Below are 25,284 nucleotides of genomic sequence, written 5' to 3'. Positions count from 1 at the left end.
AATTTACGTAATTATCAAAATGCTTTAAAGGAACTATACCTGTATTATACAAACATTTCGTCCTTTTTCTCCGAGTACAAATCTTCGCTTTTATTTTCTGGGGGTCGGTAATTGCTTTCAGGTAACCGATCTTTTCCCGAAAGTCTTGCTATGTACGCGAAATAACAGACTAATTGTGTCTTCGAAACATTACATTAGAATATGCTCTACTGGATAAATTGATTAACTATGAAACTTAAAATAACGTTGCATTTTATTGTCAATTGGCGCTCATCTGATTTTTTTTATTTTTATTTATCAGTATTCTGTTTATATAGTTGTTTTTCTGTTCTTTCCAGGCTTATGATTGTCCCTTCCTTTCTGTCTCGTTAAGTTAACACATTCATCCGATATCATATCGGTTTATTTTTAACTTAAGTTTTCGGTGGTCAGAAGTCCCGATTAAGCACTTGACGTCCCCGGGGGAGGTCTTGGTGTATCCAAGTGCCTGTAGCTTGGGTTTTGAATGCATTTCGTTCATTAGTTTGGCGACTGATATGTACCATATGTTCCTGTAGGGAGAGATCCTAATAGAAACTTTCACAGTTCGTATAAACACCGTACGCTAATTTCTGCGAAAAACAGCTATTATGCTTCCTATAAAAAGGTGATTTTCTTATGTAGAACCCTTCCATAGCCTTGTATCAACGAGGCGATGTCAAGAGGGTTACCTTCAGTGTTATCGTTGATTTACATGCTGTCAGAACTCCGGCTACACTTGGCTGTGTGTTAATGTGGAAGCAATATTTCTACCACCTACACTAACTTTTTATTTTCATTTGAGCTAATTATTCTTGTCTTATGTGTGTAGGATATACTGATATTGATGGTTTTAGCCTAGCGATATAGCGAGACGATCAACATGATTGAGAATATCTCCCTCGTGTTATGTATACTTATATACAGTCATGTATGCATACAACAGAACATACCGTTTGTAACGCTGCAATCCGTGTGCATTGTTCGCAAATGTGATCATGCAATATTCTATTAAAAACCCTGCACCCATATTTTGCGGTCGATCATGAATGTTTGAAGCGCTGTTCAATGCCTTCCCGGTGACTGATCCCCGGCTGTCAATAGACATTATACATGTACATGGTCAGGCAAGGGAGATGAATCCGGAGTGTTCCGACTGACGTGTCCGGGAACTTCCCGAACAGTCTATGTCACAAGCGTGGTAGACACCGATATATATCTGACGTAATGTCTGATAATACTACACGTCTTTAATATTGTGTGTCTGACTAGGAATCACAGAAGTGCTGATGATGCAGGAATTTTCTTGATTTCCAATGACGCTCCCTGTGAGCCGACAGTGGCCATGCCATTGGCAGTACTGGTAGAGAAAGCTCTAGACACCGGCTCACTCTCCATGAATGAACACGTGGGGAGTCTCGTCACACACATACACCGCGGTATCTCTCCAGCACTGCGCCTAAAACGTCAACTAGGATTCGAAAGGATTACTACATCATACCTTTTTGTGGAAAGAAATGGAGACATAATGTGAAAATATTATTCACTGTTTTTCAATGTTGTTGTAGGATTGTACTTTTCGAAGCGGTGGGGCTTTTTCCGCGTGAGTCACCTTGTTTGTTTAATTTGTGATAACATTTTAAAAATAGTCGCACACTGTTTATGACGTGTGTTGGGACTACCTGGTCGTGTGGTTAGTTATTCCGTATGTCAGAGTCGGGGGACACCCTTTCCTGGCACTGGTGGGGACGACGGCGATATGGGTGGACCTACGTACGCTGGGAAACAGCGGGCAGCATCTAGTGTCGTCAGATGGTCAACAGTGGACGTAACATGTACAGTTTTCTTGCTAATGATTTGTTTTACCTGTACAGGTAAGTTCTCCGCCCTCGTGATCTGGGTCAGATAGCGACGCTCATAGGCCTTGTATATATACACTGTATACCTGTCGACTGACTTTCACTATGTACTATACCCATTGATAACACTAGCATACTTCTACATGTACAAAAATGACCTAACCCTACTGTGCTATCGATTTTTGTGTTTATTAGTTGTTTTATCCCCGGAGACACTGCGCCAGTTTGTATGTGGACTCTCCCAGACGTATGCGTACACCTTGGGGGATACAAGTCGACAGGTCCCAGATATACACGGACTATAGAGGTTTAAATCAGCCTTTCTGTCATTATTTTGTCCAATTTAATGTAGCTGTTATATTTGGAGACACTGGTATCACTCAGCCTGTCTGTCCCAAGCCCCCCCCCCCCCCCCCCCCCAAACCACCAGTTATGTCGTGCTGTTAATATAATGACCTTCCGCAGTATCATCGCATTAAGTCTTACACCTGTACATATAGAGTTTTTTGTGTGTATACACAACATATATATAATGATTGATTATTGTGACGCAACTTATAAACAGTGAATGGTGTATCTTATGACAGGTACAGGTAAACCAGTGATAGGCGCTCGGATAGTACATGTATACTTCCAACCCCTTTATCGTTAATTGTTTTGGATTCAATCTGCAAATCGTAGCCTTCAGGTTCCCACGTGAAATTAAGGTGTTTGAAAGTCTTATCGGTGTTAAGTGAGGGGTGACACTGTCTCCTGACTGTGGTTGGTGGAAAGTGTACCGGGTTCTATATAAGTGACGTAATCAAACGAAGCTGCTGGTCTAGACCTATTGATCATATAATAGTATATCGTCAGCGTATGTGGTGAAAATTTGTTATATATTTAGCACCGAGTCAGCTTAGGAGAGGGAATTCCAATGGTCAAGGCTATTTATATTACAGTGTGCAATATTTGCTCACTGATAAAATCCAGTGTTCAAATTTCTGTGATGTATAACGTTCCTTCAGCCGTTGTTCAGACAAATATCTACACAGATCCACGTCTCTACGTGTACATATACAGGAAAACATATGTAAAGTGTACTACACTTACCATGTACACATCGAGTACAGTTGAACTTTTCCCATCTATTACATTCACACGGTTCACATCTATTAAACTCACACGACAGTTTCATTATTTTTACAAAACATATATCCATTTAATTTACAAGTTGCACATACGAAACACGTCCATTACATTTATATAATACACGTCTTTTACATTTACACGATAATCGTCTATTACATTTACACGATGTTCATTCTTTTTTACACGATACGCACTCTTAACATTAACAAGATTTCCGTCTGTTACATTTACACGATACACGTCCATTACATGAACACGATAAACGTCTATTACATTTACACGATAAACGTCTATTACATTTACACGATAAACGTCTATTATATTTACACGATAAACGTCTATTACATTTACACGATAAACGTCTATTATATTTACACGATAAACGTCTGTTACATTTACACGATACACGTCCATTACATTTACACGATAAACGTCTGTTACATTTGCACGATAAACGTCTATTACATTTACACGATAAACGTCTATTACAGTTACACGATAAACGTCTATTACACTTACACGATAAACGTATATTACATTAACACAATAAACGTCTATTATATTTACACGATAAACGTCTATTACACTTACACGATAAACGTCTATTACACTTACACGATAATCGTCTGTTACACGATAATCGTCTGTTACACTTACACGATAATTATATTTACACGATACACAGCCAATTCACTTACAAAGAACACGTCTTTTACGTGTACACGGTACATTTCAATCCAATTTACGTGATACATATCGCGTAAATCACCAGGCCCCATTCCCATTTTTAAGTAATATGGATTTCAAGATAAACATTATGATCTAAAGCTGCTTCGTCATTACTCGGTGAACCACATGATCTACATATTTGGTAACCTAAACACCCGAGGTATACGGGACAGTAGCCTACCTTTGTTGTACTCGTATAATTGTGTCATGCCGACTCCCCCAGTATGTACATCACTGTTGGTACAATTGTAATACCACAGAAGGCTTGTAATATAATACATTTCGTATAACGATTATTTTGGTATTACACACCCGTATGTAACGGTATAATAACATGTATGTAAAGGTTAAATAAACCTGTATATAACGACACTGTACACCTGTATGTAAAGGTTAAATAAACCTGTATATAACGACATTGTTCATCTGTATGTAAAGGTTAAATACACCTGTATATTACGACACTGTACATCTGTATGTAAAGGTATAAGCACACCCGTATTTAACGGTATGTACAAGACATTACACACCCGATATAACGGTATAACACACCTGTATAAAACGACTTTATACATCTTCATGTAACGGTATGTACACACCTGTATGTAACGGCATTACACACCTGTATATAATGGTATGTTCACACCTGTATGTAACGGTACAACACACCTGTACGTGTATGTAAAGGTGTAGCACACCTGTATATAACGGTATTACACACCTGTAACCGTGTTACGTACCGGTTGAAGACGTGTGTTTAACACCTACCTGACCCCTCTGTGTCTGTACCTGTCACAGGTGTTGATTCCCAGACAACTACATATCCGTACAGGTTTAGATATACTTTTGAAGTGTACAGTTTATAGAATGTTCGGGTATACGATGTCGTGTTTCCCGTCAGGTGTTCCTGATTACTGTTCTAAGTATCTATTGAAGTTGAAAACAGTACCACTTTGATGTAAGAGAACTGTAAAGGGAGCTCTGTTTAAACTTTAGAAATTACGCCGATTTACATAGGATACAAAGACAAACTCCGTTCTCTGACCGTCTGTTAAGAACGCCCGTCCTCTACCATGTCACCTGTCAGAGTACATCCTTGACATACTGTATACGCAAGCTGTTGTGACTGAGGATTTTTTCTGGTATCATTTCAACATGGTATTTCGCATTTCTTGTTAGATAGTTGATATCTCGCCAGGAATGCATTGTAATGCACACTATTATTGTGTATTTTATGCAGCAAACTATTGTGTTAAAAATAGAATAGTATGTACTTGTATCATGTCTTTTTCAGCTGAAAGACACGTTGTGTTATTATGAACCATCTGGTATGTTTGTAATATCTGTCTCTTTCTAGGTACATTTAATAGGAATTGATTTTATCTACCAGACAGGGAGTGTGTTCTTATATATGTTAAACACGAACGTAACTTCTTGGCATGGTGTAGTGTATGAAATGACCTTAATACACCGGAACGTGAACTGCCCTTATGTATATCGGCAAGCCAATACGCTGATATACCGGAAAAAAATTGTTACACCGGAAATACTCCGATACACCGGTAATATATTGATACTCCGAAAATAGTAATACACTACAAAACTAACAGCACCCTGTCACATCACACTACACAATACAACACCCTGTCACCATCACACTACACAACTAACATCACCCTGTCACCATCACACCACACAATACAACACCCTGTCACCATCACACCACAACAACTACAACACAAGTCACCTCAACACACAATACAACACCCTGTCACCATCACACCACACAATACAACATCATCCTGTCACCATCACACCACACAATACAACACCCTGTCACATTACACTACACAATACAACATCATCCTGTCACCATCACACTACACAATACAACACCCTGTCACCATCACACTACACAATACAACATCATCCTGTCACCATCACACTACACAATACAACATCATCCTGTCACCATCACACTACACAATGCAACACCACCCTGTCACCATCACACTACACAATACAACATCATCCTGTCAAATCACACTACACAATACAACACCCTGTCACCATCACACTACACAATACAACATCATCCTGTCACCATCACACTACACAATACAACATCACCCTGTCACCATCACACTACACAATACAACATCACCCTGTCACCATGACACCACACAATACAACATCACCCTGTCACCATCACACTACACAATACAACACCATCCTGTCACCATCACACTACACAATACAACATCATCATGTCACCATCACACCACACAATACAACATCACCCTGTCACCATCACACTACACAATACAACATCACCCTGTCACCATGACACTACACAATACAACATCACCCTGTCACCATGACACTACACAATACAACATCATCCTGTCACCATGACACCACACAATACAACATCACCCTGTCACCATCACACTACACAATACAACACCATCCTGTCACCATCACACTACACAATACAACATCATCCTGTCACCATCACACTACACAATACAACATCATCCTGTCACCATCACACTACACAATACAACATCACTCTGTCACCATCACACTACACAATACAACATCACCATGTCACCATCACACTACACAATACAACATCATCCTGTCACCATCACACTACACAATACAACAGCACCCTGTCACCATCACACTACACAATACAACATCACCCTGTCACCATCACACTACACAATACAACATCACCCTGTCACCATCACACTACACAATACAACATCACCCTGTCACCATCACACTACACAATACAACATCACCCTGTCACCAGCACACTACACAATACAACATCACCCTGTCACCATGACACTACACAATACAACATCACCCTGTCACCATGACACTACACAATACAAACATCACCCTGTCACCATCACACTACACAATACAACATCATCCTGTCACCATCACACTACACAATACAACATCATCCTGTCACCATCACACTACACCATACAACATCATCCTGTCACCATCACACTACACAATACAACAATCACCTGTCACCATCACACTACACAATACAACATCACCCTGTCACCATCACACTACACAATACAACATCACCCTGTCACCATCACACTACACAATACAACATCACCCTGTCACCATCACACTACACAATACAACATCACCCTGTCACCATCACACTACACAATACAACATCATCCCCTCGTCAACCATCACCACTACACACAATACAACACACCTGTCACATCCACTCACATACACATCACTGTCACACACACAACTAACACCCTGTCACCATCACACTACACAATACAACATCATCCTGTCACCATCACATCACTACACACACCTCACATCACACTACAACACATCCTGAACCTAACATCATCCTGTCACCATCACACTACACAACTAACACCCTGTCACCATCACACTACACAACTAACACCCTGTCACCATCACACTACACAATACAACATCATCCTGTCACCATCACACTACACAATACAACATCATCCTGTCACCATCACACTACACAATACAACACCCTGTCACCATCACACTACACAATACAACATCACCCTGTCACCATCACACTACACAATACAACATCACCCTGTCACCATCACACTACACAATACAACATCACCCTGTCACCATCACACTACACAATACAACATCACCTGTCACCATCACACTACACAATACAACATCATCCTGTCACCATCACACCACACAATACAACATCATCCTGTCACCATCACACCACACAATACAACATCCCTGTCACCATCACACTACACAATACAACATCACCCTGTCACCATCACACTACACAATACAACATCATCCTGTCACCATCACACCTACACAATACAACATCATCCTGTCACCATCACACTACACAATACAACATCATCCTGTCACCATCACACTACACAATACAACATCATCCTGTCACCATCACACTACACAATACAAACATCACCCTGTCACCATCACACTACACAATACAACATCCCTGTCACCATCACACTACACACAATACAACATCACCCTGTCACCATCACACTACACAATACAACATCACCCTGTCACCATCACACCACACAATACAACATCACCCTGTCACCATCACACTACACAATACACACATCACACCATGTCATCACCACATCACACTGCACCACACTACACAATACAACACACCTGTCACCCTATCACATCACACACACAACATACTCACTGCACCATCACACACACAATACAACACCCTGTCACCATCACACTACACAACAACACCCTGTCACCATCACACTACACAATACAAACATCGCCCTGTCACCATCACACTACACAATACAACACCCTGTCACCATCACACTACACAACTAACATCACCCTGTCACCATCACACTACACAATACAACACACCCGTCACCATTCACTCACTCCCACACTCCACACCAATACAACATCATCCTGTCACCATCACACTACACAATACAACACACCTGTCCATCCATCCACGCCACACAAAAACATCACCTGTCACCATCACACTACACAATACAACATCATCCTGTCACCATCACACTACACAACTAACATCACCCTGTCACCATCACACTACACAATACAACACCCTGTCACCATCACACTACACAATACAACATCACCCTGTCACCATCACACTACACAATCAACATCATCCTGTCACCATCACACTACACAATACAACATCACCTGTCACCATCACACTACACAATACAACACCATGTCACCATCACACCACACAATACAACATCATCCTGTCACCATCACACTACACAATACAACATCATCCTGTCACCATCACACTACACAATACAACACCCTGTCACCATCACACTACACAATACAACATCATCCTGTCACCATCACACTACACAATAACAGCACCCTGTCACCAGCAACACTACACAATACAACAATACGTCCTCGTGTCACCATCACTACACACAATACAACACCCCTGTCACCATCACACTACACAATACAACAATCATCCTGTCACCATCACACTACACAATACAACAATCATCCTGTCACCATCACCTACACTACACAATACAACATCATCCTTTCACCATCACACTACACAATACAAACACCCTGTCCACCATCACACTACACAATACAACATCATCCTGTCACCATCACACTACACAATACAACATCATCCTGTCACCATCACACTACACAATACAACATCATCCTGTCACCATCACACCACACAATACAACACCCTGTCACCATCACACTACACAATACAACAACATCCTGTCACCATCACACTACACAATACAACATCATCCTGTCACCATCACACTACACAATACAACACCCTGTCACCATCACACCACACAATACAACAACATCCTGTCACCATCACACTACACAATACAACATCATCCTGTCACCATCACACCACACAATACAACACCCTGTCACCATCACACCACACAATACAACACATCCTGTCACCATCACACTACACAATACAACATCACCCTGTCACCATCACACTACACAATACAACATCATCCTGTCACCATCACACTACACAATACAACATCATCCTGTCACCATCACACTACACAATACAACACCCTGTCACCATCACACCACACAATACAACATCATCCTGTCACCATCACACTACACAATACAACATCATCCTGTCACCACACACACACATACAACACCCTGTCACCACACATACACACAATCAATCACCTGTCACCATCAACACTACAAATACAACATCACCCTGTCCACACTACAAAACTCATCACTCACATCACACACACAATACAACACCCTGTCACATCACACTACACAATACAACATCACCCTGTCACCATCACACTACACAATACAACATCATCCTGTCACCATCACACTACACAATACATACACACCTGTCACACCATCACACTCCCACACCACAAACAACATCCTGTCACCATCACACTACACAATACAACATCACCCTGTCACCATCACACTACACAATACAACATCACCCTGTCATCATCACACCACACAATACAACACCCTGTCACCATCACACTACACAATACAACATCATCCTGTCACCATCACACTACACAATACAACATCATCCTGTCACCATCACACTACACAATACAACATCATCCTGTCACCATCACACTACACAATACAACATCATCCTGTCACCATCACACTACACAATACAACACCCTGTCACCATCACACTACACAATACAACATCCCTGTCACCATCACACCACACAATACAACATCATCCTGTCACCATCACACTACACAATACAACATCATCCTGTCACCATCACACTACACAATACAACATCATCCTGTCACCATCACACCACACAATACAACATCATCCCTGTCACCATCACACTACACAATACAACATCACCATGTCACCATCACACTACACAATACAACATCACCCTGTCATCCATCACACTACACAATACAACATCACCCTGTCACCATCACACCACACAATACAACATCATCCCTGTCACCATCACACTACACAATACAACATCACCCTGTCATCATCACACTACACAATACAACACCCTGTCACCATCACACCACACAATACAACATCATCCTGTCACCATCACACTACACAATACAACATCATCCTGTCACCATCACACCACACAATACAACATCATCCTGTCACCATCACACTACACAATACAACATCATCCCTGTCACCATCACACTACACAATACAACATCACCCTGTCATCATCACACTACACAATACAACACCCTGTCACCATCACACCACACAATACAACATCACCCTGTCATCATCACACTACACAATACAACATCATCCCTGTCACCATCACACTACACAATACAACATCACCCTGTCATCATCACACTACACAATACAACATCACCCTGTCATCATCACACTACACAATACAACATCATCCTGTCACCATCACACTACAGGATACATTTTTCATCACGAAGTAAAACATGACCTTAGCACTTTGTATCTAAAATGATGTTTAAACTCGCTGCTATGTTTGATGATATCAAAGCTTCTGTAAATCTGCAGTGTAAATATATTGTGGAATGAATAAAGCCAGATCGTATCAAATACATGAGTCTGTATGCACATTTCCCCGTGGGAAGAATTTAGAGGCAAACAACTATAATCATATTACGTCCTTAGAAATGTATTTTAAAAAGACCTCTCGTAAGTAATTATTCATACCTGTTAGCGTTTGTATTAGCTACTTTATTAAACTGGATTGAACGGAAGGTACAAAAACATTCAGGGGTTTAAAACGACCGATCTTCCGGTTTCTCATCAACTGATAGCACATGCATAATTCGTAGATGCATTTCAGAAGAACTTTGTCCCATTCATAAAACGATCCTGAAATTGTTCCCATGATGTTTTTTAATGTCGTGGTTTAGTCATTATGAACAACACAGACACTTGATCGAAGTCGTCTAGCAGTCTTGTCTCGATCGTAATCTTGGCGAGACGCCGTTCTGACTTTTTGTTTTGTTTGCAACATTATATTACATAACAAATCGCCAGTATGTTTATGAAGGGTTGGCGAACATTCCTATGTTGGTCTGTCTTTACGAAAACTTTCCGTTCAGACGATAGACATATATCATAAGTTCCATATCTCGTACATAACGAGACGTCTTTCCGAAGAAGTTAGCCTGTCATTATAACGTACATCTGGTTCATTCAATTCAAGTGACTCTCGATAGAAGAGAGCTTGGAGATATCTCGAATATAAACTATGTAAAGTGCATCCAAGTCAACATTCCTCTCTGTATTATCACCCCGGTTTATTTTCTGATCCCAAAAAGGGACCCCATGTCATTGTAACGTCCCAAGTCTTGCTGAGCGGAAATAATGATGTTTTTGTTGACTGATTTAGGGTACGATTTTAAATCGCTTTGTCCTAAGATGACCTGTGATAATCTCTTGATGCCTTTGTCTGGTGTATAATATAATCCTATCTTTTCGTAGTCTGAGGGAAATTCATTTCTTTACGGGCATCAACCCGTACAAGGCGATCTCTAAACTATAATTATATGATATAAAACTTACACCCGAGAGGCCAACATTCATCAATGCGAACGCTATAGATAATTCATAATTTGTGAATTTGTTATTTCTAGTGGAAAGTACGGCTCTTTACCTTCAACCTAAGTAGTTAGCAGGTATTTGCGGACTACCGTATACACATATACATGTATATGCTTGAATGAGTAGAGAGGTTTGAAAAATAAGTGAACGTAAATTAAATTCGTAAATAGCTCAATATCGTGATTTTAATAAAAACATCGTGAAAGTTTTCCACCCCCATGTTTAAATGCCATTAGTCTATGGTGGGTAAATACACGGTGACTAAGGTTTAAGTACTGGTCTTTGTGTCGAATTAGTGCTAGTTGGAGAGCGAAGACGTCACGCGTCATTGGGCCGTACAGCGTTGATCAGTTGTATCCGCGAACTCGTGTGAAATCTTCCCCACTTTTAGTAAATATTTGAGACTGTATTTTCCGATTATGCTATGTACGTGACGTACATCTAACGTATCATTGTTATGGTCCACTTACTCATTTAAAATGATATGAAGTCTCGAATGAATAATTATTTTAACAACCGTAAACACTGATACGCCATTAAGTCGGCGATAGTGTAGCGTAGCACCATCAGATTCATCAGCACGCATGCGCGAACCGAGAACTTCGACAGATCAGCTTGCAATATCAGATTCAATGTACAAGATGTATTATGACATTTTCTATTCTCAGTTTGTTTTCTTTAAATGTTGAGATGACCTTGGAGGCATATCAAGATTTTCCAAATTATACCCAAGTATAAAAGCCGAAGTGTATTTCGACCACAAATTCTACGAGAAAGGACATTATTATCTGAATATTTTATCAAGAGGAAAAGAAATTCGGCCAGCTTGACCTACTGGCAATATAAATAACGGGCATGAAACCTCGCAGTGTATTTAATAATAGATTATAATTAACTACAAAATATCACTTTAGATATTCACTGATAAATGTAAACGGAATTATTCACATATATTGTGCACCTTTCTACAATGATGTCAGTTTATGTTTTGATGCAGTATTATGAAGGTATAGTATACATGTTGTATACTAACACTACTTTACGATATACTTTAGACTAAATTGTAATGCTGTTAGTGAAATTACGTGTTTAGAGATGACTCGGATCAACAGCTGGTAGTCGTCGACTTGAGCTAAATACAGACATCGATCTGTAGATTCTGTCATTAATTCGCTGGGAAGTCCAACCTTCCACTCCAGATGTTACTTTAAAGCCTGTAGACAGAGCTTGGTCGGGGTGATTGGTTTCAAGGTCACAGCTGACCATTCGGTCTGATACCGCACGAAAAAAGTACCTTCTTGTTCTATGCCTTATTCAAACATGAGATGATACCTCTGAAACGATGTGTATTCTTACGATAGTTTCTCATGTAAACGACGAACTTCCTTGCTCCAACACACTGGTAACACAGTTCCATATTGTTGTTCCTTTTCTTTAGTATGTGTTGATATTTATTGGGTAACGACTTATATTGTCAATGATAGCTCTGCTAACGCCGACAGAGTTTCCGTTCTCTGAGCCTTTGGTTTCATTTTCTGTTCCTCGCCCAATATCTACAAACAGTAGACCAGCTGAACTTTACAAGGAAATGGTGTTTTGACATCTACAAACAGTATATCAGCTGTACTTTACAGGGTAAATTGTATTTTGACATATATAAACAATTTACATGTAAGACCGAGGCGGATTTTATTACTCTGAAGGAACATTTTGTGTGTGCAGTGTTGTAAATCTGCGATTGTCTATCACAACCGCACCAAGTCAAGATTCATGTTTGCTTACCGCCACAATTGAATTGTCGAGAATTGAATATGTACACAGGATATTTGGTATGTAAACACTGTCATAGGCTAATGTGTAAATAACGGCCAGAAACAGGCATCGACAGGAAATATAGATGTTTGTTTTGTTTTATATTGTGTTAAGGTCAATTGAATTGACAATAGGGAACAATATGCCCAGGTTTGCCTTATAATACCAAACTGTTTGCAGCTGACATTTACTTCATTGCGACACGGTCGCAAAAACAAGACCTGGTACATGTACATATGCATAAACACGGACGGGAAGACGGTACAATTGCTGCAGGTTCAGATTTTGGAATCCAACGTGTGGTATCAGTGCAATTGAGGAACATTTTGGGACGAATGGTATTTGAAAGCCGTCATAATATTATCAATGCAGCAGTGGGCTACATATAGTTGTCTCCTTGAAAACAATATCGTTGATAATGATCGTGTGCAGTGCCTCACCGTTATTTCTATGTCAATCCCCGTTGACCTTTAACCATCGTTGATGGTGTTACGTTTTAGCGTATCACACACGTAAAACGATATACGTAATAGAAAACCAGGGAAACGTTATCGCTTACATTTAAACATTGACTAGACGAATTAATCTCGCTACAGTCCTTACAAATTGCGGACCACGTGGAATGTTGATGAGGGAAGCTCCAGTTCAAGGAAGAACTGAGAGGTCGGCTTCCAGATGTTTATCTTTTGGATCATAGAGCTCTTGAATGTCTCAAGTGCCAAACATAATACTATTTTAAAGTGCTTAAATTCGAATGCTATCGCTATCTCTAATCTTTCTTTTCAAAGCATTTGTAACGTAAATATTTTAACGATAATTCCTCTCTACAGGACTCCTCGCCGTCCATTTTGCTCCTTTGACTCCACGCTACTTTCCTCTTCTGGTTTCGCTTCACAATATTGTTGATATTCAACTGTTTGTTTATACGTATCATTTCACTGTCGAATATCTCACTTAAGCATGATCTTGAGCATTTTCCCCATTGTTTCTTTTTAAGAAATACAACACACTGTGGCATCGTAGACGCCAAACTGCATGATTTATTAGCAAATAAGCATATGCAACTAAACTACCTTCACTAAAATACAATGAAATATTCCTTATCGCTTGAAAAAAAAGTTCTCGGGGTCACCTAAGTTGTAACTGCATATGCGGCATGACATGGAGAGACAAAATTTCGAATAAAGAGAGAAGAAAAGAGCATGAACTGAGTGGACAACAAAATCACCAAATGTTGGGTTGTCCCGGAAGTATGGCTTACCTGGCCTTCACATGCGGTACCAGGGATTACCATATAAAACCCGGATGTATGTAACTATTTGTATAATTCGTGTGAATTCCTCTGATTACGAAGGTGTTGTTTCCTGTGTGATTACCATGATAACAGGCGTTTTTTTTTTGTTTTTTTTTTTGGTAGATTGTTTTTGTGTGTCTGTGTGTTGGCGTCGTCGTCGTCCGTACAGAGGTTTCCGTACGATAGCTCAAATTTGCTTTGGACGATCAAACTTAAACTTCATGCAAATCTTCCTCACGAAAAGTACTTTGTTGGGATTGGCTTTCAGGTCCGAAGGGTAAGGTCACTGTTTCTATAAGTAGATAACATTTTCCCGTGAAATGACCCTCATAATCATCCATTTTTCTGCTCAGGCGACACCGCCACTTCCGTGGAATTTTTGTATTACTATGCACGCGTGACACCTACCAACTGTGTAGATCTCAGATCTGTTTCACAAATGCTAAGAAAACATTTCAGTACATTCGAATATCATACCAATCGACAATTCAAGAATATTAACTGTGAAGATGGTTCTTTGTCAACTTGTAGAGAACTGTGTGCTCCTTTTGTCAATTGTATTCGTCTCGTATGACTCAAATATTGTATGCCGTGGTAATTACATTGTGACAGCTAAGCATTAATCATAGATGGGAGGTTCAATGATGGTTGTTGGTGCCGATATTGTACCTGTTCTAGTTTAGACCTACTATTTCTATATAACGTTGGTATCCACCATTGTAACTTCAGTATTTCACTTAGGAAAGAAAAATATCATTTTGTCATATCTTTTAGACCCGTTTCGTTATGTAAAAGCATTGTTTATTACATTTTTACCAGTGCAATATCAAAAAGTATTTATGTTGTAAAAGTTTCTGATATTTTTCACTTATTAAAAATGTCACTTTTTCCGAGTTGACCAATCAGATCACTGCTTACAAACGACAAGTGGGATAATTAATATTTGAATATAACTCTCCGTCATGTTATATGGCGTCATAATGCAAGATAGAATACATAACGTCACGATTTGGCGTGCATTTGTGAGCCGTTGACAGGGGACCGCAATTAATTCTGGGAGAGATTGAGCTGCCTCGGTATATTTTGCTATAGAATGTAATAAACAGAATAGCTATCAGTATCTTCAGTAATACCAAATATATTTCATTCGTGTGGCTAATATCTAGATGTTTTTCACTCGTGCTGCCACTCTTGAAAGAAATATCAAAATGCTAGCCACACTAGCACAAGTGAAAAATATCGAAATATTAGCCACACGAGTGAAATATATTTGGAATATCCTCGATTTAATGCTAAACATAGAATACCTTTATTTGTCGTTTTAGTCACTACTTGTGCGTTTGACCCTGTGAGGAAGGCTGTGACCTCTGTCCCTAGGCCATGACATACTTAAGTCATTAAAATGGCACTTGAAGCTCCGTGCTTGACGCCCGTTACTGAATTTAATGCACACGAAAATATACACAAGTAACTGACCTAAGTATGATGAGCCAGAGGAGATGGTGCCGTCCCATTGTACTTGCAACGTAACCTTCTAAATTTAACCCACTCAAGTAGGCTTCGTAAAGCGTTGATAAGACGTTAATAAAAACCAAGAAACTCACAACCAAACAATTCAGTCAATGATGAATCCAACTTAGTGAATGGAAGTCAGAAATTAACCGTTCTGGACTTGGTTGAAATTTTGTTCAAATGTTGAAATTTACTCAAAGACTATATTAACTGACCAAGACACCTGTTGATAATCAGTTTTTAAATATAACTATTTTATTGTACTATTGTATTATTGTACAGTGATTTTAACATATGTTTATTTGATTTTTAGTTGTTCTTCTTATCGAACAGGCAAGCTGTGTTCAGTGAAACACTTGCTCTTTTATATTTGCTCTCAAGTAACGTTGGCCACAACGGAATGCCTGACCTGTACAATGAATGATAAATGATATCAAAAGGTCGATACAGACTGACGGGGAAAGGTCTGACCCCGTTAGTTTACTGATATTGCCTGGAGAAACTCCTATCTTTAAACTATTAATTTCCTTAATATGTGTGTGTATAACACGGGATTTCCGTAGGATCAATATGAACACGGATGATTTGCAGTGAAAGCGTTGGTTGGGAGCAGCAGGGTTTTCCTATTAAACATTGCTATGTCATGGCCGCAACCGTAGAGATTTATTTCGTAATCTCTGTAGACATTTCTAAAATCCAGTAATCTATCTCTCCGGGCTTTTGAAACAGAAATACTTTGTTGAACCACCTCTCTAGGCTTAGCCAACAAACATGTAATATATCCGGTCAACCATTCCAATATATCAGATGAATCATCTCTCTTTTTATGGAAAACTAGTTAGAATCGGAAGTACTTTTCTGTGGACTTTTCCAAAACAATGTACCAGTTACATTTGTCTCTCAAGAATAATATAGTGTCTTGCGTTTCTGCTGGCACAGTAAAATTGAAGCCTTCAAATCTATCCAGATGTCATCCTCACAGCCCCAATAATTCCTTTTTCAACCTATTGGTATTAGATATAAAACTCTTTTAAATCGTAATTCAACGCTCCGTTACCAACGGCAAGAAGACTTTTACGAACGGACATGGCTGATAGCTGCACCTGTAATTAATTATCACAGTTAATAGTATATCAGTCCCCCATGACCTTGGCTTTTGCGAATCCGCAAACTAACAAATCCTGAAATATTATAGGTGAAATATCCAGTTTTGTACAATTGTTATTTATCACACAGGAGACACTATATTAAGATATGTTGAAATTAAACATATAAGTTAAAAGGAACCTACGTTATGATAAGCGGTGGTGAAGATATCCAAGTGTCATTAAAATACCTTCTTAGCATAGATAGCTGTAAACTAGTCGATAAAATTTCTTGCAAATGGCAGAAGAGATTTACGTGACAGTAAAACAGATATTTCTTAACAAAAAATCAGAATTTTCTTCTGACTTAATCGATCGGGCGTGCTTATAGTGAATGATGTCTGTGTCAGGTGGTTATACCTATGATATCATGATTATTGTCTTCACGTTTTCCGCAAGCTGGCGTATATACATTCAAAAAACGATAGCAATGTTAAGTGTAGTAAGTTTGGCAAGTTTTGTTATTTTATGTATCTACATGTTACAGGTACGTACGGACTTGGCATTGTTTAACCATTTTAAAGTAGTTCTAGTTTTACTTGGCATTGTTTAACCATTTAAAAGTAGTTCTAGTTTTGCTTGACATTATTAAACCATTTTGAAGTAGTTCTAATTTTACTTGGCATCGTTTAACCATTTTGAAGTAGTTCTAGTTTTACTTTCAGTTTCGAAATGATACAGATTCTATTCGTGGTGTTTTTAGGCGTTGTCTATCAACAAGAAATATTTTTATGGAAAAGTACGATAACGAACACATCTGTTATAGCCAGTATATATAGATGGGACGATGTCGGATAAGCCAGCGCATCAGTTTCTTAAAACACTGATCCAGGACTGTTTTCACATCACTCAGCAGATGTTTTAACAGGAAGACCTGACAAGTATCTCGCCATTCACTTATTGGATATTCTGATGTAAGCTAATCGGTATGAGGCCAGGTAATCTCGGACATCTTCCGACTGATTCCTATCATCCACTTAATATGAGCCAGGTCATACTGGGTACTATGTTTGTAAATTTAATACATTTTTAGATATTCAGCCCTGTCACGATAAAAAACAGCGTTTTATTGAGCAGATCCGGTATCCAATATATGGCATCCAACTGATAGAGGTACAGTGGTTGTCTTTATCTATCACAATCCACTTGCTACCAGAACTCGCTGTCAGTGGTAGGACACTGAATGCTTCCTCATTCCCGGCACGTGCATTCCAAGGAGTTTACTTCATACGACATTCACCCACTCACATACACATCATCTCTCGCCTGGTGAAATAATTCGTCAGCTACAGAACACACACTGTGCTAATCATAACACTGCAACTTTGAGCACTGACAAATTCACCTCGCGCAATTCTCACTATATAACTATAATTGATAGGTTTTATCGATACAAATGTTTTTATGATCATTGATATACTAGCTGTTAGAGGTCGCTGACCAACAGCAAGAGGTCATTTCACTTTTATCAAAGGTCAGTACAATCCTATTACCATTTGTCAGAGGTTCTCAGTTTTTAATGCATATTACCAAAATCCACTACGGTCAGGGTCACCAACACTATAAATGGCAATGAAGGTCAAACCTGCACTCTTGCAGCAAGCGTATATATAATGTACTATAGAGTAAAAAATGAATAATGTAAACTATATTTGTATTAGTGTATGTCTGTAGCAATTGCAGCATGTAGGAAACTTACTTATCAATACACAACTCTTTAAAGACATTCCGCACTTGACTACAAGTCTACAAAACATTTCCAAAGATATCCGATAATATAGGATTTGGTTAGTCATTGATATCATTATCGTCTATTTCTTTGTAAAGGTCCTATAAGCAGTTATTTTATATCCCGATAAAAAGTCTGATGTAGGTAACATTTGGATATCTAAACTAATACCACTACATTCCGACGATCGGTTAAACTGACAGGTTTATGTTATAAAAATGACACAATATATATCTGTATTTAACATCCCGTTAGATAGCAGTAATGGAATAGCTGTGTAGCATCACTACAGAATTACTAAAAACGAGGTTATGATAGAGGTGTTCTACACAGGAGAATTCCAGCCGACTTTTTGTCGTCTAGTACTGGTTTGAGATGATATATAGCCAATTGCCTGTACCCACTCTCTTTAATCATGTAGGAAACATCCGCTATTTTATTTATAAACTACCTGATACATACAATGTCCATGTATGCATATTTGAAAAATCTAATATATTGAGACGAAACTTTCCCGAAAATACAAAGACGTGATCTGAACAATAGGTCTTTCATGGAAACAAATGAGGGTAAGGAAGATTCATAGCTTTCCCCTATGGCTTTTCCAATATTTTACCCTAGGTTTTGTCTTAAACTCAATTATACTATAATCAATAAGGCATTCAATCATTGTCACGCGTCATTTTTATTGTAGTTATCCTTCACCTTGTTGTTTATCAGTGTGGATCTCCATTAGGTGTTCCAGGGAAAGAAATGTCTCATAATAGGAAACCCTATACATAACTTCTATTAGTTACAATTATTTATGTTGATGTTTTTTGGTTTAACATTTTCAAGTGCAAGCGTAAATCACTGTTAATAAGATTAACATTGTAATGATTCTTTTTGAGTTTCTAAAGTATAAAAAATTCAATGTAAGAAGGACTTAACACTTGTACCTGACATTCGTTAAGTAGTTAACTTTACTGTTATACTTGTACTTGACATTCGTAAAGTAGGAAAAGGTAACGTTTACTGTTACATTTGTACCTGACATTCCTTAAGTAGGATGTACCTGACATTAGTTAAGTAGGATGTACCTGACATTCGTTAAGTAGGATGTACCTGACATTCGTTAAGTAGGATGTACCTGACATTCGTTAAGTAGGATGTACCTGACATTCGTTAAGTAGGATGTACCTGACATTAGTTAAGTAGGATGTACCTGACATTCGTTAAGTAGGATGTACCTGACATTAGTTAAGTAGGATGTACCTGACATTCGTTAAGTAGGATGTACCTGACATTCCTTAAGTAGGATGTACCTGACATTAGTTAAGTAGGATGTACCTGGCATTCGTTAAGTAGGATGTACCTGACATTCGTTAAGTAGAATGTACCTGACATTAGTTAAGTAGGATGTACCTGACATTAGTTAAGTAGGATGTACCTGGCATTCGTTAAGTAGGATGTACCTGGCATTCGTTAAGTAGGATGTACCTGACATTCGTTAAGTAGGATGTACCTGAAATTCCTTAAGTAGGATGTACCTGACATTCGTTAAGTAGGATGTACCTGACATTCGTTAAGTAGAATGTACCTGACATTCGTTAAGTAGAATGTACCTGACATTAGTTAAGTAGGATGTACCTGACATTAGTTAAGTAGGATGTACCTGACATTAGTTAAGTAGGATGTACCTGACATTCGTTAAGTAGAATGTACCTGACATTAGTTAAGTAGGATGTACCTGACATTAGTTAAGTAGGATGTACCTGACATTCGTTAAGTAGGATGTACCTGACATTAGTTAAGTAGGATGTACCTGACATTCGTTAAGTAGGATGTACCTGAAATTCCTTAAGTAGGATGTACCTGACATTCGTTAAGTAGGATGTACCTGACATTCGTTAAGTAGAATGTACCTGACATTCGTTAAGTAGAATGTACCTGACATTAGTTAAGTAGGATGTACCTGACATTCGTTAAGTAGGATGTACCTGACATTCGTTAAGTAGGATGTACCTGACATTCGTTAAGTAGGATGTACCTGACATTCGTTAAGTAGGATGTACCTGACATTAGTTAAGTAGGATGTACCTGACATTCGTTAAGTAGGATGTACCTGACATTCCTTAAGTAGGATGTACCTGACATTAGTTAAGTAGGATGTACCTGGCATTCGTTAAGTAGGATGTACCTGACATTCGTTAAGTAGAATGTACCTGACATTAGTTAAGTAGGATGTACCTGACATTAGTTAAGTAGGATGTACCTGGCATTCGTTAAGTAGGATGTACCTGACATTCGTTAAGTAGAATGTACCTGATATTCGTTAAATAGGATGTACCTGACATTAGTTAAGTAGGATGTGCCTGATATTCCTTAAGTAGGATGTACCTGACATTTGTTAAGTAGGATGTACCTGACATTAGTTAAGTAGGATGTGCCTGATATTCCTTAAGTAGGATGTACCTGACATTAGTTAAGTAGGATGTACCTGACATTCGTTAAGTAGAATGTACCTGATATTCGTTAAATAGGATGTACCTGACATTAGTTAAGTAGGATGTACCTGACATTCGTTAAGTAGGATGTACCTGACATTCGTTAAGTAGGATGTACCTGACATTAGTTAAGTAGGATGTACCTGATATTCGTTAAATAGGATGTACCTGACATTCGTTAAGTAGGATGTACCTGACATTAGTTAAGTAGGATGTACCTGACATTCGTTAAGTAGGATGTACCTGACATTCGTTAAGTAGGATGTACCTGACATTCGTTAAGTAGGATGTACCTGATATTCGTTAAGTAGGATGTACCTGATATTCCTTAAGTAGGATGTACCTGATATTCCTTAAGTAGGATGTACCTGACATTAGTTAAGTAGGATGTACCTGACATTCGTTAAGTAGGATGTACCTGACATTAGTTAAGTAGGATGTACCTGATATTCCTTAAGTAGAATGTACCTGACATTAGTTAAGTAGGATGTACCTGACATTCGTTAAGTAGGATGTACCTGACATTAGTTAAGTAGGATGTACCTGACATTCGTTAAGTAGAATGTACCTGACATTAGTTAAGTAGGATGTACCTGACATTCGTTAAGTAGGATGTACCTGACATTAGTTAAGTAGGATGTACCTGACATTCGTTAAGTAGGATGTACCTGAAATTCCTTAAGTAGGATGTACCTGACATTTGTAGGAGTTAACTTTACTGTAACACTTGTACCTGACATTCGTTAAGTATGATGTACATTGTACCTGACATTCGTTAAGGTCCTAATTCAGAAAAATGATAACCGTCATTATTATTGTTATCGTGTTTTTTGTTTTGTTTTTGTATTTGGATCATTGCTTAACATACTTTCCCATAAACCAGCCTAACTGTCTTTGAAAACAAAAACATTCAATAAAAATGTACCCGATGAAAGATGGATTATTAGTGAATCAAATCTAGACTTTGTACTTGGTATCCGTTTCCATTTCAAAATGCTGTTAATATGTGAGACAAGGTCTAAAAACCTGGAAACCCCTGTAAACATGTTATCGCGTAAAGACTTGATCGTGTAAACATGTTCATTCAGCTTTTTCTGATTTTTTTTAAACATGACATTTGAAGACTCGCGTTTGAATTAACAAATCTGCACCATCTGTAGGTTAAAGTAAACAGTCGTGGTTTGGAAAGGTGTTCCTAACTTTCTGCACAGCAAGTTCATGCAGGTAATCCATCTGATTGTACTATATACTGTACGTATTCCTAGTTAGCACATTGTTCTTACCTATAAATACATTGTCTTTTATAGGCTCTTAATGAGTATATATTCTAATCAACTATAAAGGTTTCGTGTAAAATAAAATAAAATAATAATAATAATAATAAAAACTAACAGTAAAAGTGACAGATACATTTAACTAGCGAATGCATTAGACTCATTTGATTGCCGTTGAAACAGGCGGTGTAGAAGTTTTTACAAAATCCTCAAATGTAATATTGCGGTTTTAGGATTTAGATATGGGAAACCGTGCTCTACCAAGTCCGTTTAAAACACTTTCTTTTATCATCTTAGAAAGAGGTTTCAAAGTTTTATCATAATTCTCAGAGACAATGTAAAAAAAAATATGATTCTCAGGTGGTCAACAACAACAACCCCACGAAAACTAAACAATAATTCTACAGCTTACTTTTGAGGTTTGTATGGCGTGTTTGAGGTTTTTCCTTGTTAGGTAACGATATACATCTATCTTGCTTTCGACATTCTTTTCCTAATGCTTTACTTGACAGTACCTCGCTTTCGGCCGAAATATAGAGAGTTCGGCTAAGGGAGGAAGGCTATGGGTTCTTGGAAGAGAAAGATCAGGTATATGAGGTAACTATCTACTTCACCTCCGGGTTAAATGGATGATTTTAATGACGTGGTATATTTCATGTTTTTGTTAATGACGTGGTATATTTTGTCTCAGTATTAATGACGTGGTATATGTTGTCTCAGTGTTAATCACGTGGTATATTTTATCTCAGTATTTATGAGGTGGTATATATTTTGTCTCAGTATTAATCACGTGGTATGTTTTATCTCAGTATTTATGAGGTGGTATATTTTGTCTCAGTGTTAATCACGTGGTGTATTTTGTCTCCGTATTAATGACGTGGTATATTTTGTCTCAGTATTAACGACGTGGTATATGTTGTCTCAGTGTTAATCACGTGGTGTATTTTGTCTCGGTGTTAGCGACGTGGTATATTTGTTTCGGTGTTAATGACGTGGGCTATTCGTTTCGGTGTTAATGACGTGGTGTATTTTGTCTCAATGTTAATGACGTGGTACATTGTGTCCTTGTTTTAACGACGTGGTATATTTTGTCCCAGTGCTGATGACGTGGGATATTTTGTCTGTGGAAATAACGTGGTATACTTTGTCTGCCCATTAACGCTGTGGTATAACACTGATATACTTTCCCCTGCGTATTAACGCTGGGATATACCGCCGTGGTATACTTTGTCTCTGCATATTAACGGTGTGGTATAATTTGTCTTTGTGTATTAATGCAGTATTAACCGATACCCACAGTAGTATAATTTGTCTCTGTATATTAATGCTGTGATATATCACAGTAATATAATTAGTCTCTGTGTATTAATGCTGTATTAACGCTGAGATATACCACTGTAATATATTTATGCCGGCTTTGTCCCTGCATAGTAACGTCATGGTATACTTCGTCCCTGTGTGTAACTGTTGTGATATTATGACCATATTTGATAGCATGTTTTCGAGAAGATTCAGACATAGAATTCTGATCACGCCTACCGATCCAATTGTATAGCATGATTTAGTGTTTGTTATTTGCCTGCATAAATGTCTGTGTGTAGGACTGCAGTCCACAAGATCAGACGGTTTAGTATTACTAGCTGTGGGAATATATTTGTACCTGAAGTTGAGACGATGCATTCCATATCATTAAACTAAAACGCAGTATATCTTATGATATCTGATATTTCTGCTATCACGCCAAAGGTGTCCTTTTTATATTTAGTCCTGTTATTAACCAATTAAACCTCATAATGAGTACACATGTATTACGCGGACAATTCACATGATATCGTAAAGAATACATGAAAATACAATAAAAAATTACTTGGTTCTTGTCACTGTGCTCACTAGTTACCTCACAGCTTCAAGATATTACTTCTTTTATTTGCTGGTATCAATCTTCAAGCCGATAGTGCACAAGGGTCTTCCTGGTAAAGTCTTAATTGAGATATAATTAGCTTGTCCAGGAATCACTCTGCGTTAGGGATGAAGGCTGGTCTTAATTAGACTTGGCGTTCAGTTATCGTGATTA

At 38.5% G+C, this 25,284-nt stretch overlaps 1 protein-coding gene across 1 annotated transcript in view; it reads left to right on the top strand.

Moving 5' to 3' along the window:
* The first annotated feature begins 1,175 nt into the window (after positions 1 to 1,175).
* Positions 1,176 to 25,284, top strand: part of LOC117335450 — a 37,993-nt gene continuing 13,884 nt past the window's right edge. Inside the window, exon 1 of the mRNA XM_033895455.1 lies at positions 1,176 to 1,892. Within this exon, the coding sequence (XP_033751346.1) occupies positions 1,778 to 1,892 (115 nt within the window). The 5' untranslated portion in view covers positions 1,176 to 1,777. The remainder of the gene's footprint in view (positions 1,893 to 25,284) is intronic.

The sequence above is a fragment of the Pecten maximus genome, chromosome 10 (assembly GCF_902652985.1).
Source record: "Pecten maximus chromosome 10, xPecMax1.1, whole genome shotgun sequence".
Lineage (NCBI taxonomy): Eukaryota > Metazoa > Mollusca > Bivalvia > Pectinida > Pectinidae > Pecten > Pecten maximus.
This window is presented reverse-complemented; position numbering and strand designations above follow the sequence as displayed.